Source organism: Bactrocera neohumeralis, chromosome 6 (genome assembly GCF_024586455.1).
Source record: "Bactrocera neohumeralis isolate Rockhampton chromosome 6, APGP_CSIRO_Bneo_wtdbg2-racon-allhic-juicebox.fasta_v2, whole genome shotgun sequence".
In the NCBI taxonomy this organism is placed as follows: domain Eukaryota; kingdom Metazoa; phylum Arthropoda; class Insecta; order Diptera; family Tephritidae; genus Bactrocera; species Bactrocera neohumeralis.
In genome coordinates, this window is record NC_065923.1 from 33,434,514 (window position 1) to 33,449,792 (window position 15,279).

Here is a 15,279-nt window from a genome sequence, read left to right on the forward strand (position 1 = left end):
CAACATGTTGTGAAAAAAAAATCTGCATTGTATGCAAGTTCGAAATGAATTTTGAAATAGGAGTTGCTCTTAAACAAAAAGTGTATGCCAAATATTAATTTAGTAGTAATACAAATTATAAATTCATAATAAATGCATAAATTCCTTAGTTGCATGCATTGTTCATATGAATATACCTGAACAAGCAATATTTAGAACATTAAGTAAATAATAACATTTGCTAGTTGCGTGAAAAGTCGTTTAGTACTAAAGCATTGTAGTAATGGAAATATATTAACATTTTATTAGTTTTTGTGTCTCTTAGTTGCACTAAAATCATTATTTAATTAATTTCTTATGATTAGCAAGATTTAACATCTTTCAAAGAATACTTTTGTTGCAATTTAAGCATAAACACAATAGATAAATATATAAATATACATATATAACAAATATTACAATAAACAAGTACGCATTTACAGTTATATAAATAAGAATAAGTATGGCTTAGATATACTATATTTGTAATACTAAAAATCTAAATTTAAATTTTTACATTTTATTTTCATACATACATATTTATGTATGTATGTACATATGTCTAGTACTGCACTTTGTATGCTTAGTTGTTATTATATAATTTTAGGCATAACAATATAGACTGCACAACTTTTTATATGAAACTGCGAAGAAAGCCATATTTCATTGCAATTTCTTATTAAATATTTTGGAATTTATTGTTTATATAAATTATTTTAGAATTTAATAACCTTTGCTATATATTTTTTGTTTTATAAAAATTGAAGTATTTGGTTTATTTGCACAATTGCCCACTGTAATTTAATTATAATTTATCTATGTATATATACACACACACGCATATGCACACGAAAAGCAACATTTATTATTGCTGCAAATGCGTTGGATGTGTCTGCGAGTGATGTTGCTGCCAAATGGCGCTCTCAGCAACATGTTGCGATAGTGCCGACAGCGCCGAATGTTGCTGCAGATGTTGCGAATGTTGCTGTAGCTGTTGCTGTTGTAGTTGTGGAAAATGCGCATGCAAACTATGACTGCTGTCATTATTATTACTGCCATAGAAGAGATTCCGCGAATACTGTTGAGGATGTTGATAGAGATCTGCAAGAGAAAAGCACGAGTGTGAGTGTGAGTTGCTACACTTTGAAGTTGCTGAAATTTATAACAAATATACTAAACCCATGAGCTGCAGGTCCTGTGTGTGTGCGGTGGGGAAGAGATAAAGAAATTATTTAAATGACAACATTATAAAGATATATGTAGGTACGCATACAAAAGTATTCAAGAACACTCATGCATATGAAGTAAAAATATTTAAGAAATTAACGAAACCATTTGAAAAAAAAATAGATAAATAATTACGAAACTCAGCAATAATTTGTACGAACGCTTTAATTTGAAATGACTTTACTAATTAAAAATTTGTTGGATATATAGGAATCTAAATGTATATGTATGTAGGCACACACATCTAAAAGCCAACCTGTTGCCCGTAATCAATGGTTCAACGATTCAGCTGCCACACTGTCTGCATGCAACCAAACTGATAATAAAATACACACATACACAACTAAATAGCTAACTGAGATGCGGTTGATAAAATTCGAAACAAAAATGTGGAACTTAGCACATAAAAATCTCAAAAGCGGCGCAATCAAGAACAAAAATCTCTTGATTGACTGCGAGCACCTTTTTCCAGGAAAATCGTTTCCAAAAGAGTTGGAATTCGAATTATATTACTTGATTTCAATTAAAAGCAGTTAGCCGGCTTTAAAACAAAGTACTCTTTATGTAGATAAATGCATATGAATGTGTGTACACAGTGGATGTAGCGCCCTTGAACCAAAATTTACGTGCATACACATCCAGTTGTAGAAGTGTGTGTTAATTTACAGCACGATTTGAATATGCCACAGCATTTACATATGCATACAGCACACATACACATACAAATATATATTTTTATTCATATATATAGACATCCTCACATATGCACTTGCACATATTATACGCTGAAGTAAAGTAAAGTGAAGTAAGGAAAAGCGTTGCGTCCAAATCAAGCAATGAAAATAAATAAATAAATGAGCGATTGAATAAATGAATGAATGAACGGCACCTGAGCGCAGTGCGCCCTGCAATCTGCGTTCAAATTGTACCTGCGGCTGTGCTTGCTGTTCTTGTATTTATTTATTTGATTTTATTTTGCTGAGCATCTGAAGTGCTGCAGCTTCAGGCATCCAAGATTTTCACTGAGATAAGAAGTTTCCGGTCAAACCTTAAATGCACTCATCTACTAAAATGCTTTTGGATATGCCTGTGGCTTTGGGGGCTCTATGGTTATGTCATATACGCTTGAAGGGAGTACAGTGACGGCTATAAATATTGGTTTAATGACATGCAATATTTGCACATTTAAGGCAGTCTTAATTAGACTTTTTCGATTCGTGTTAAAACTGATCCAAAATCTGTAAAATAAAACTTCTAAGCATTCATAACACTTTAATGAGGTGTTCACATATTCTCTGGTATTGAATTCAACTCGCTAATTTTTTTGTTGCTTTTACAAGTAAAATTTTTTTACAAGAAAGGAGCACGCAAAAATAGTGAATAAATTTCCCTTACAGGGATTTGAGTTAGATCGCTCAGTTTTTATGACAGCTATATACTATAGTAGTCTGATTTGAATAATTTCTTTTCAAATGAAAAAAAAACTTTCCATACAAGCACTTGATTCCGGTCGTTCAGTTCGTATGGCAGCTATACATATGCCATACTGGTTTGATATCGGCGCTTCCGACAAATTAGAGGCTTCTTGATGAGAAAAGGCGTGTACAAAATATCAGGCCGATATCTCAAAAACTCATTGACAAGTTCGGGTCTTTACAGATGGACAAACAGACAGACAAACTAGCTCAATCGACTCAGCTCGTAATGCTGACCAAGGATCTCCGTCGTTTCCTTTTGGTAGTTGCAAACATCGTAGCAAACTTGATATACACTGTTCAGGGTTACTGATATCAAAACCTCTCTTTCAAATTATTTTCACCCTACGAGAAACGTTAATCTCTGGCAATAAAAACATCACTTTTATAGAAAATAAAACGAAACTGTTGGTCAACTGAGAGCTCAAACCCTGCATGAGTTCAAGTAAAGATTTTATCGTCCGAAATTATCGCTCCAAAGCTCGAAAGACATGGAAGCCATAGAAATTAATCTTTTTAGCACTTAAGTTATATTTTGTACGAACAAAGACTGACTTTATAATGCTGAATATACCGGTATAAGATACAAAAAACTTAAGCTTTAAGCTCAAAGTCTATAATCCTTAAGATTTATGACTTTCAACCCATATCAATTAGTTAAGCAAATAGATGAAGTGATATAATTACAATCAAGTCAGCGCTAACGCTAGATATCTGTGCCAAATGTCACACCAAAATAATCATCACTTTTTCTGATGCCGAAATATTCAGATTGCTCGAAAAGACCTTCGGTGATAATTGTTTGTCGGGAACAAGTGTTTTTGATTGGTACAAATTATTCAAAAGGGTCGAGAACGCGTTAACGATGAACTACGTACAGGACGGCTATCAACAACACGTCAGTAAAATAAAGAAATTTGTACTTGATAATCGACGATTAACAGTCAGAGATCTTACTGGCATCGTTGGATTATCGGAAGGAACAGTGAAAACCGAACTCTAGCGCCTCCTTCTCTGCCCAATTACCGGCGAAGGAGTTGTGGGTGGGAAGAAGCAGTTGGAAGAAAGGGGCAGTGAGCTTCTTTACGGAGGGGTCAGATCTTGGTGGGAAGGTTGTTGGAGGGGTTTACTGTCAGGAGCTCTCTATCAACTCCAGCTTAGAATTCCTGACCATTGCAGTGTTTTCCAAGCTGAGGTTGCAGTCATTAAGGTACCAGTAGATTTACTGCTCCCGAGTGTAGCCACCTTCAGAGAAGTGACCATCCAATCAGATAGCAGGGTGGCGATCCTAGCCTTGAATTCGTTAACAGCGCGTTCAGGGTTGGTCAAGGAGTGCCTAACTTCGTTATCAATATTATCGAGTCTCTTTGTGATAAGACTGGTATGGGTGCCAGGGCACAGTGGAATCGAAGGCAATTGTAAAGTTGATGAGCCAGCAAGGAAAGGCACCTTAGAACCGCTATCAGTAGAATGGCAGCGAATCGGTGCTCCCGTATTCTCTACTAAGTGCTAGATAGCTGACATTTGCGTGAACTTGGTTTTGTTTTGGGTTCCTATTCGCGATCGCAAGAGATATAGTGATCTCTTCGCCCTCATTAATGCCAGCCTATCCTTAGTTGTGCGGATTTTAACAGGCCATTGCCTATTGACGTCCATGCTGTAAGGCTGGGAATCTTACCAGACGCCATCTGCAGAAACTGCTTCTTCCATAACGAGGTGGAAACAATTCAACACTTCCTTCTTGACTGTCCCGCTTTTGGGAGATCAAGGCTTAAACACTTGGCCCGAGCTGGCGGGAATAAACACCTGTAAATTTGTATTGGCCACTAGGTTTTTTTGCTAATTTATAAGTTTGAACGAAGGAGTTCTTCTTTCTATGGATTCATAAAAGACTACTTATAGCAATCCACGTGCGATCTCTAGATCAACCATCTAACCTAACCAAACATAAACTAGTACTTACTCAATAGTGAAATTAACTGTCGTTGGTGTAACACTTATTCATGCCACCACTGTAAGTTATTTATAACAGTCGAAAAGTCTGGCTTGGCGAGCTGAAATAGTAACAAGCCCGCGCAGCCAAACCGGCGGCAACTCAACGGTCACTCAGTCAAGCGACTTCACATCTATCCACTTTAAAGACGCAACGACGTAAGGCCAATTTCAACTATACGGTCCTACACAAATCCAACTGTCTAACTGTCTGTCTGTATGCGAGTATGCGAGTATACGAGTGTCCGTCCGTGTAATTAATGATGACCCACTCGCATTCCTGCTGCCTTTCAATGTTCATTTGTCGCACAGTTCAATATTTGTGCGCCAACGTCTACAACCAGTTGGACGCGCTAGTGCGCATGTGCACAAACATGTGTGCGTATGTGTGCGAGTGTGTGCTTGCTTGAGCACTTTGTGGCGCATCGTCGTGGTCCCACTCATCACATGTCTTCCTGCCATTCTTTGTTTAGTTTTGGTGTCGTAAGTGCCAATAAACACGTGATTTACTTTGACAATTCCGAAGGGTTCACTGGCAGGCAATCAGGCAATACGCCCGACCAATATACAAATACGTGCGTGTGTGTTTGCTATCGCGACGCATCGCCCATTAAAATGCTGCTCATTAATTTTAAAATTAGGCGCGTTTTCGAAATGAATGAAGGCCTCCAATTCCGAACTTCAAACGAAGAAAACAAAAAAAAAACGGACCAACCTCTGCCTCAGTCCCTTAAAAGTCTTTCCCATGCACCAGACTTGGCATGTTTGTGGCATGACCAGTCGTTGGTTTATTTGGCTGCCTGCGCTATTGAAAAGTTCACGCTAGCATAGGGGAAGGCGGCGGACACTTTACGGCTGGTGGTGGTGGCGGTGTTGGTCCAAAACGTAGAGCGCTTGACGGGTGGCGGGGGTTTGCCGTACGCGCATAAATTAATTAAGTCGGTCGTTCGGTATGTGTCGACCTTTTGTCTGGTGTTGCAACACACCGAAAAGACAATAAAGAGACACCGTTGGCAACAACACACGTACAACAAAAGAAACATAACAACAAAAGCAGCGTCGAAGGCATTAAAGCCAAGCTGTGGCGGCAGCAATTGCAAAGACAAAAGGAAGTGGCAACGCCGGTATGCTGCAGCTTTTGTAGGTGTGCGCCGAACACACGTTCACATACGCGTATGTGGCAAGCAACGAGCGCTGCACTCACATGTGTGTATGTAGGCGAGTATGTGCCTTTGTCAAACTTAACCGAAAAGTAAGGAGTTTGTGAGTTCGGTGATAAATTCAAAAATTACCGCTGCCACTTTTGTGCCGCATTGCAAGCAGCGCCGTTCCGTGCATGCCACATGTACACATGCGTTGGTGGTGGCACTGCTAGTGAGTCATTTGCATATTGTGTGCGGCCTCATTTCTGGCATCCTGATTATGAAAGATGCTGCGCCGCTGATAAATGATTGCTTTGCGCATAATAAATTTTCAAAAGCTCAGCGCCGCTGCACATAAAATATACTTACATAATTCCATATACTATATGTATGCAGCTACAGCTTGCCTTGGATCGAGCGGATTGTCTTTGCAACCCTTCACTATCCTTGCTACTTCCGCCAGCTGTGAGGAGTTGTATGAGCGTTGGTGTTACGAATTTGGATTTCGAATTTATCTTGCTCGCATTGAAAATTTTAAAAGATGAGTTTTATTGTTAAGGTATCTCATTTTAATATTAGTTAGTTGATTGCCATAATCTTATGCAGTTATATGTTAGGCCGAAAAACTTTGGTCGAATCCACAGTTTTCTGGTAAAAATCTGAATTTTGTACTCTATCGTACCTTTTATCTGCTCATTAATCATACTTAAAAAGAAGTACTGTCCGTTGATAGGAACGAATAGCTCGAGGAGGTAAGGTCTATCCAATTGTTCGGAAAGAGAAGACCCTCATTTTCTGGAATTTAAAAGTAGAACCTCCGAGTTCAACTAGTGACTGATGAGCAGAGCACACTGAAATAACGGAGGGAACACTTCTCCAACCTGCTGAATGGCAGTGCAAGCTTAACACCAGGGCATGGTGAACCCAATTCCCCAATAGATGACCATGGAGCGAATGTTCCATTGCCCGACCATAAAGAAGTTCTAATAGCAATTACTCGGCGGCGAGGACAGATAAGGAGCATGCATCAGCTCTATGATCGGAAAAAAGCATGCCCAACGATTGGAATTTAAGTGTGCTCTGCCTAATCCACAAGAAAGGAGACTCCACAATCTGCACCAACTACCATGGGACCAGATCTTATGTACCAGATCTTATGCCTCAACATCGTTAATGCTCCTGGAAAAGACTCGTGAAAAGAGGATCGACACACACACCTCTTCGTCTAATTCAAAGCTGCTTTTGACAGCACGTCTAAAAACTAATACGGCTGTGTAAACTGACGTTGAATAATACCAAAAGCTCGGTCAAGATATCGTGCGACTTCTTCAATCCACTCCTGGAGAAAATAATTCGAGCTGCAAGACTAAATAGTCAAGTGACCATCCTCTCTAAGAGTGTACAGCTTCTGGCGTACGAAAATGATATTGATATCATTATGTTTTTTCCCGAATGGATAAGAAAGTGAAGCAAATGGTTCTGGCATTGAACGAGGGCAAGACGAAATATAGCCTGTCATCAAACAAATAGTCGTCGCACTCGCAACTTGACTCCCACGTCACTGTTGACAGTCATAACTTAGAGGTCGTAGATAATTTCGTCTATCTTGGAACCAGTATTAACACCAACAACAATGTTAGCCTCGAAATCCAAGACCAAACTCTACAAGGCACTCATCATTCCCGTCCTGCAGAGGCATGACAACATCTGATGAGACGGCGTTACGAAGTTTCGAGGAAAAGGTTCTGTGGAAGACTTATGCTCCTTTGCGCATTGGCAACGGCGAATATCGTAGTCGATAAAACGATAAGCTGTACCAGATATATGACTACATTGACATCGTTCAGCGAATTAAGAGACAGCGGCTACGCTGGCAAAGTAATGTCGATTGAAAATCTCTAATCCGCGGTAGCTACGGCCAAATTGACCGAATTTACGAAAGATCCCACGTTGGACAGAAATTTGAGTAGAATGAGAATGTTATCGCCGCGGAGACCTATGTACTTTTCAGACCTCTAGAAAGCGTATTTTTCACACGGATTAAAGGATTTGGCACCTTGCTGCGCCAAGTGTAAAAAGCTCGTGAGAGTTGAAGTCGAGAATTAAATCGCCATTTTTCCAAAGATAAAGTATTAACTAGTACACCAAAGGTCAGTTAAAAGTTTTAAAATGTTGCATCCCTAAATAAATGTACTATACTAGCCTTAGCTCAACTAAATCTACTCGAAATTGTATCACTTCTTGAACCAAACTCCCATATAAACGAGCATATTTGTTCGTTTTTCCCAGCGCAGACAGTAAATCTATAATCGCTATAAATTCAAAGCGTGTGCATAATTCAGTTTACTCTCGCTCCCGGCCTGCTTTGCCAGCCAATGTGGTTAACTACTTAAGCAGGCATTAAAATTGCGTGAGCCGCAACGAATTAACCCCTCGCTGTGCGCCACAGCAAGCCATCTTCCAAATAAAACTAGCTGGCACTTTGCTGCAAGCTTTGCTTTTCTTGACTGGTGGTGCGAAATCGTAGTATGGACTGAGGTAAAGAAGGAAGGAAGGAAGTGCCTGGCCTGCGAGTAGATTAGTTGCCACACGCCACACAAAGGCTAAGAGATACACATCCAACGGCACCCTCATCTACGCACATATAAATAACTGGCCGGATAAGTACGACGCAACGGCTGAGCTAAGTGCTACACAGGGGAATACTGCAACATTTTTGCTGTGGCGATGTGGACGCTTGGTTTATGTCGAGGTTTTGACAGACGCTCGTAGCGCCAATGATGCTACTTCGACTGTCGGCGTTCAGTTAAGCTTAATGGATTCTGATTGAGATTTAATTATTTCATTTAATTTTCTAGATGACTTCACTCGTGGGTGTTGCTGCGAAGTGAGTAAGACTGCAGCGGATAAGGGAGGGGGTTGGTCAGACATTAAGGGGTTAACAGTGTTAAAAAGCGGCTGTTAAATAATTGACTGACTGACTGACACTCCGACTGAAGTTTGGCTGAGCGATTGAGTGATGATTCTGGCGATTGAGCCACCAACCCCTAAGTGCGCATCCATCCACTCTTCTAGAACATTGTCAGCAGCGGGCGTTTTCAGCTGGCTCTGCTGCCTCTTCGCAATTAATGAAGCGACTAATTTCTCTGGCAATTATCTGCGGCGAATCAGTTTAATTGATTTTGCGCACAAACTAATTGCCTGATGGCTTAGAAGGGTTAAGCAAATGGGTGAATAGCACCAAAACAAAAAAATCAAAATCAAAAATTACTCGCAGGCCATTAAGTTTGTATAATTTAAACACTTTACGACTACAATGCAAAGCTACAGCTACAAAAAATATTAACTGTTTTCAAATGCGTGCGACTCACCTTTAACTCCTGTTGAGAGCGTGGTAAGCATGTGTGAATTAATCGAAAACAAAGCAATTTTAATATTTCAAATGCAAATCTACAAAAGTATGCTACCAAATTTACCTATCCCCCACACTCGGCGCACAATCACGCACAATTCTGACCCTTACAGTAGAGGCCGTCAGCAGTGCGGAGCTCCTCACTTCTTGCCGCATTGTAGGCGATCATGTCCCGGCTGACCGTATGCATAGCGCCGCCGTGATTAAAAGCGCCAGCAAATGTGTGCAATTGGTTTGGCGGCGTTTGCGGTGGCGTCACTGCAGTCGATTGTCCGCCGTACCGCTGTGGTCCGTTGGAGAGGGTTGGTCCGGGTGAAGTGGGTTGCATGGAAATCGTTGCGACTACGGCGGTTTGATTCTTTGCTCCTGCAGACGCATAGGGTGAAGGCATATAGTTGGCGGTCCATTCGCGTTGCATGGCATTCATGTTGCTAAATGTGCTGAGCTGTAGCGGGGAAGTCTCGTCGGCAGCCGTGTTCGCCAAGCTCCATATGCGTGGTCTACTATGTGGGTTGTAGAGCAGCTCTTGCTTGGCATAACTGTAACTGTTCGTGATGTATGCTTCGGGATTTTCATAAGACTGATAGTTAACTGTTGACGTTGGTTGCACTTCAATTGCTGGCGGTGTGGAGGCTCTATTTAATTGCACTAAATCTAAAGCTTCTGAAATGCAAATTGAGATGAGTTGTGTTAAAATATATTATATGAGAAGTATGTAACGACTTTGGAAGAGCTCTTAATGAAGATTATTCTAAAGCCTGTTTCATCTTCTTAATAATTGATGTGATAAACGATAGTAAAGAGTTATGCTATTGATACTTCTAAGAAGCTTTCTATAACAGAAAATTTGAAAGACTAGGCATGTGATCGCTTGCATAGAAGGGTAGAAGCGGTGCCGCAAGTTTTGTCACTGATGAATCAAAACTAAAGGGAAGATGATGGATTGCAGAGCTACGATAGAGTAGAATATTATCCTAATTTGCCAGATTGACAACGAATCAGTACTCCGCTGTCCACTTCACGCTAAGGTTGGATCTATGGATCTCATCTCCCGTGAATTTTGAAAGCGCTGTTTACTAACTAAAAGTTCGGCGGCTGCGACATTGTTTTGGTTCAAAGTGGAACGCTGGATGTCCTTTGAACTACATTCTCTTGGCAATCTCACCGCTATCGTCGGAATTCTATCCAATATACTCATATGATGCCGGGGGTTACATATCAAGTTGAAGTAGAATCATCTCTAAACTTTCTTGTCAACTGTCATTCGTGAAATGCTTTGGTATACGCACTTTGGGCCAACCTGGCGAAGTGGCTGGGATTGATATCTCAGAGAAACAAATTTGTGGTAGCCTCAAGTTCTTCGTCAAACTATTAGAGTCTAGTGATCAATATCTAGGAGTTCTAGGGATCACAAAGGTCCAGCAGATCCTGCGTTACTAATCAATCTAACGTAACTTAACCCGAAATCCCTTTCTAAGAATAAAGAAAAAGTTTTTATACGAGCAAGTTTATATCCTGATTAGGCTATACTCGTATTATGTTTACCACGAAGTTCGCAACTTCGATACATCGGAAAATGTGGATAAATGATAAATGATCAGCATCATAAGCTGAGTCGATTTAGCTGCCGATCTGTTTGTATATACGCAAATTAGTCCCTCAGTCTCAACCGAGAATCGAAAAGGGAAGCAAGACGCATTTGCAGACAAAAAAAGAGGTCGAAATGCGTGAGTACGAAGAGCTTGACAAGCTGGCCGAACGGGGTGATACTCGAAAAAGATACGCCGACTGACAGAAGATTTCAAGACCGGAGCGTTGAAATTAAGGAAGGAAGAACACTTCTCCAACCTGCTGAATGATGATGGTGAACATGACTCTCCAATCGATGACGATGGAGCAGACGTTCCATTGCACGACAATGAAAAAGTTCGAAAAGCAGATACCCGTCAGAAGAACAACAAAGCGTCGGGACCCGATGGATTGCTAGCCACCTATTCAATTACCGCGGCAAAGGAGCATGAATCAGCTTCTTTGTAGAATATGGTCGCATAAAAGCAAACCTGACGATTGGAATTAAGGTGTGCTCTGTCCAATCCACAAAGAAAAAGACCCCACAGACCTGTGCCAACTATTGTGGAATAAGCCTCCTCAACATCGCGTATAAGGTTCTATCGAGCGTATTGTGTGAAAGATTAAAGCCCACAGTCAACAAACTGATAGGACCTTATCAATGTGGCTTTAGGCCTAGAAAATCCCAACTGATATTCACCATGCGCCAAATCTTTGAAAGAACTTATCAAAAGATGATCGTCACACATTACCTCTTCGTCGCTTTCAAAGCTGCTTTTAACAGCACGAAAATGAGCTGCCTTTATGGCGCGATGAGTGAATTTGGTATTTGGTTGGAACCTACATTAACACAAAACATAGTTAGCCCCGAAATCTAACGCAGAATAACTCTTGCCAACAGGTGCTACTTCGGACTGAGTAGGCAATTGAGAAGTCAAGTCCTCCCTCGACGAACAAAGACCAAATTCTACAAGTCTACGATGAGTTGTACGAAATTCGACGAAATTTATATAGTTCAGCGAGTTAAGGGACCGCGGCTACGCTGGCTATGTCATGTCGTCCGAATGGATGAAGACACTTCGGCTCTGAGAGTCTTCGACGCAGTACCCGCCGGCGGAAGCAGAAGAAGAGGCAGACCTTCACTCATACTTTTCTCACCGAGAAGCTGCTTATTTGTCGGAACTGACAATAGTCTGTGTTGAAAACTTTAACGAGATATATATACCAAATTTAACATGGAACTGCCCGCTCAAAATCAAGTTCTTGTAAGAAATATTCTGCTTTGTGAAGGCTGTATAAAAACGATAGTGCTAGAGTGATAGCTCTTGTAAGATGGAATTAAGCCTACTTTGTCGACAGGCCTTTAGCATCTAGGTTTGCAAATCGTAGCTGACCGCTTACTGTTATGCCATCTCTCTGCCATACCATGATGATATTTCACCACTGTTAATGATGATGATGATATAATGATAGCTGGTGATGACATTACGATGTGTTGCAGGCCGTCAACGCAAGGGTCATAGGTGTTATGCTCATTCTCATGTGGCGTGAGAGAAATGATGAATTATATTTTGGACACCCACTGTCGCGCTCTCACGCATGCATAAGCACATTGGCACATACACACACATACACTCATATGTGCACTCATTTATGTGCACTTGTGCAGCACACGTGCTTGGTGGCTGTCATATTAAAGTAATATTTATAAACGTGCAAACGTCAAAAAGGCACAATAACAATGACAGTAAGAAAATACAATAACAACTACGTCATTGTTTATATTTATTCTCAACAACTACCACTCAGGCGAAAGTGTGCTGCAACAACCGCTTTGAGGGTGAAAGTTGAAGCACAATGTGTTGTGTGCATGTTGTTTTTGTTGCCAAATACTTATATGAGTGCATATATTTAAGGATATGTAGATTTGTGTATGTGACTGCGTGTGCTTTTGTTTTTGTTTACTCAAGCTCACGTGACGCTCAACGCCGCCATGCAAATATTTTTGCAATTGAGGCCTGTTGATGATGTGCCGCGGCGTTTTCGGTTACACTTTTGAAAAGTGAATGAATAGATAAATATGTTTTTAAGTAAACGGATGGCGACGACGTCACATGTGATGTCTGTTTAACAACGCATAACAATCAGTCAAAGTCAGTGATAATACTTGTGTGGGAATAGGCGGAATCAGTGCATCGCTAAGTTGAAGTAATATTGTGGATGATTATGACACTTAGTTTTAATAAGCCATATTTTTCTATAATTCCATGAAGTCATTATTCCTTCTGTTATAAAATCATGAGAAATACAATCATGCAGCTGAAAGGGTACCCGAAGACCGTGGAGAGTCGATTCAGCGCCGTTCGCAGAAACTCGGACTTAGCGCATTTTACGTCGAGATCTTAAATTAACTTATGGTGGAACTGTATCCGCTCGACCTTCTCAAGCGACATCGCTTCGCTTTATGGGCTCTTGAAAAGTTCCAAGAAGATCTGAAGCTTACGAGCCAAATTTTGTTCAGCGATGATGCCCATTTCTGGCTCAATGGGTATGTAAATAAACAAAATTGGCGCATTTGGGACGAAGAGCAACCTGAAGAGAGTCAAGGCTTGCCATTTTATCCAGAAAAAACTACTGTTGGTTTGGTTTGTTGGCCGGTGGAAGTTCGTGATCTCAGCGACATTGGTTTCATCAAGACGGCACCACTTCCCACACATCACATCAATCAATGGATTTACTCAGAGTACAGTTCGGTGACAGATAATGTCACGTTTTGGATCGTGTGATATCACACCGTTACTCTTTCTCCTGTGAGCATATGTAAAGTCTAAAGTCTATGCGGTTAATCCTGCTTCAATTCAGGCATTGGAGCAAATCAGCACGCGTGACATTCGTCAATTGCCAGTCGAAATGCTCGAACGAGTCATCCAAAATCGGACTCAACGGATGTATCATCGGAGACGTAGCCGTGGCCAACAATGGAAAGAGATAACCCTCAAAAAATAAAAGACAAAGAATATTCTTTCGAATGATAATAAACATTCCCCATTTCTGTGCTTTTTCTTTGAAAGAGTAGGGAACCTCGAAATGGATCACCTATTATTTGTAAGTTATATTGGGAATAGGATATTCGTTTGCTCGGAAACTAATGCTTTGGTCTCGGCTCTAAATACATAAAGACTTCGAAGACTAATTCACGCAATTTCGCCATAATTTTCTATGATCATTTGCCATCATCGTTCGTTTTTTAATGTATTCGCCCTTAAACAATTATTTGGGTTTCTGCTACCTTCTTCTCTTTGCTAAAGAAACTGGAGGCATTAGGGGTCCAAAACAATGGCATTCCGAAATCATCTCTCAATTCGACTGCAGCTCTGATAGCTTGAACCACTGCGCCTAGGAACCTCCTAGTGGCATTTCAGCGGCATCTGCTCTTCCAAAAGACGCAGGTGGAGTCTTTTGTCGGCGGCTCTTAATCAATTATTGTTTCAGACTACCAGATCATTGTAGTTCTCCGAAGTGCGGTTTCTTTTAGTGAAGTGTACATTCACTACAATACCAGAGATGGTCTATAAGCTATGAGCTCGCCGATTGCGTTCTCGAAGGTAGTCAAGGAATACATGACCTCACTAGCAGTAGCATCAAGCTAATTCCATATTAAATATGACTAGGTGCCTGGTCACAGCGGAATCGTTGAAAATTGTAAAGCCAATGAGCTTGCAAGAAAAGGCACCCATACTCCAATTCCATCCGGATGGAAACGGGCAGGGGTTCCCCTGTCTTCACGCATTTGGATGCTGGAAATATGGGCGTTGCGCGACGTCAACCAGCGTTGGTCAGCAGTCAGCACTTATGGGGTTGAGAAAGCTTTCTAGCCCAGAGTGAAACGTATAAGATCCATTGAATTGCTAGCTCTTAGCAAGGCTCACATATCCACAATGATAGGCGTCCTAACTGGACATTCTCGCGCTGAGACTAGCGATTGTGGAGCATGGTTCTACTATAACACATATTAGGGTAAATTTTATTAATTACTTTCCATATGAATTCCAACCTGCCTGTTATAATGTGTGATCTCTAAACAACGTGTTACTCGTCATAATCATGATTTCACATTTTGCAACGTCATTTCCTCTTAGTTATTCTATTCTCATTCCATTCCGTAAAAAAATATTTTTGAAAATTCATTATATCATACAAAACCAAATTATATGTACATTTCTTCGATATGCATACTCTCCTTTTCTTATATTCTCTGCCAAGCAACGTCAATTAAACTATTACCCATTAATGCTTCCACAATTTATAAGATTTTTAACCATTCACAATAGTCTTTTCTGACATTATGTTATCCTGGTGTCAAGTACTTGTAATCCAACACTATACAAAAGCACTTTACAACTCAGCACAACTAAAATAATGTAAAATGGGTCGCTACCCCTGT

General features: G+C 40.6%; 1 protein-coding gene across 2 annotated transcripts in view; it reads right to left on the reverse strand.

The window, feature by feature from the left end:
- Positions 1-375: 375 nt before the first annotated feature.
- The window catches only part of LOC126761497 (homeobox protein araucan-like), a 114,584-nt gene continuing 99,680 nt past the window's right edge, over positions 376-15,279 (reverse strand). Inside the window, exons 5-7 of one of the 2 annotated variants that reach the window (XM_050477749.1) lie at positions 9,322-9,929; positions 1,198-1,213; positions 1,021-1,119 (exon numbers count right to left, since the gene is read on the reverse strand). In XM_050477749.1, coding sequence (XP_050333706.1) covers positions 9,355-9,929 — 575 coding nt within the window. In that variant the 3' untranslated portion in view covers positions 1,021-1,119; positions 1,198-1,213; positions 9,322-9,354. Of the gene's footprint in view, positions 1,120-1,197; positions 1,214-9,321; positions 9,930-15,279 lie in introns of both variants that reach the window. The other variant, XM_050477750.1, reaches the window with a different exon arrangement.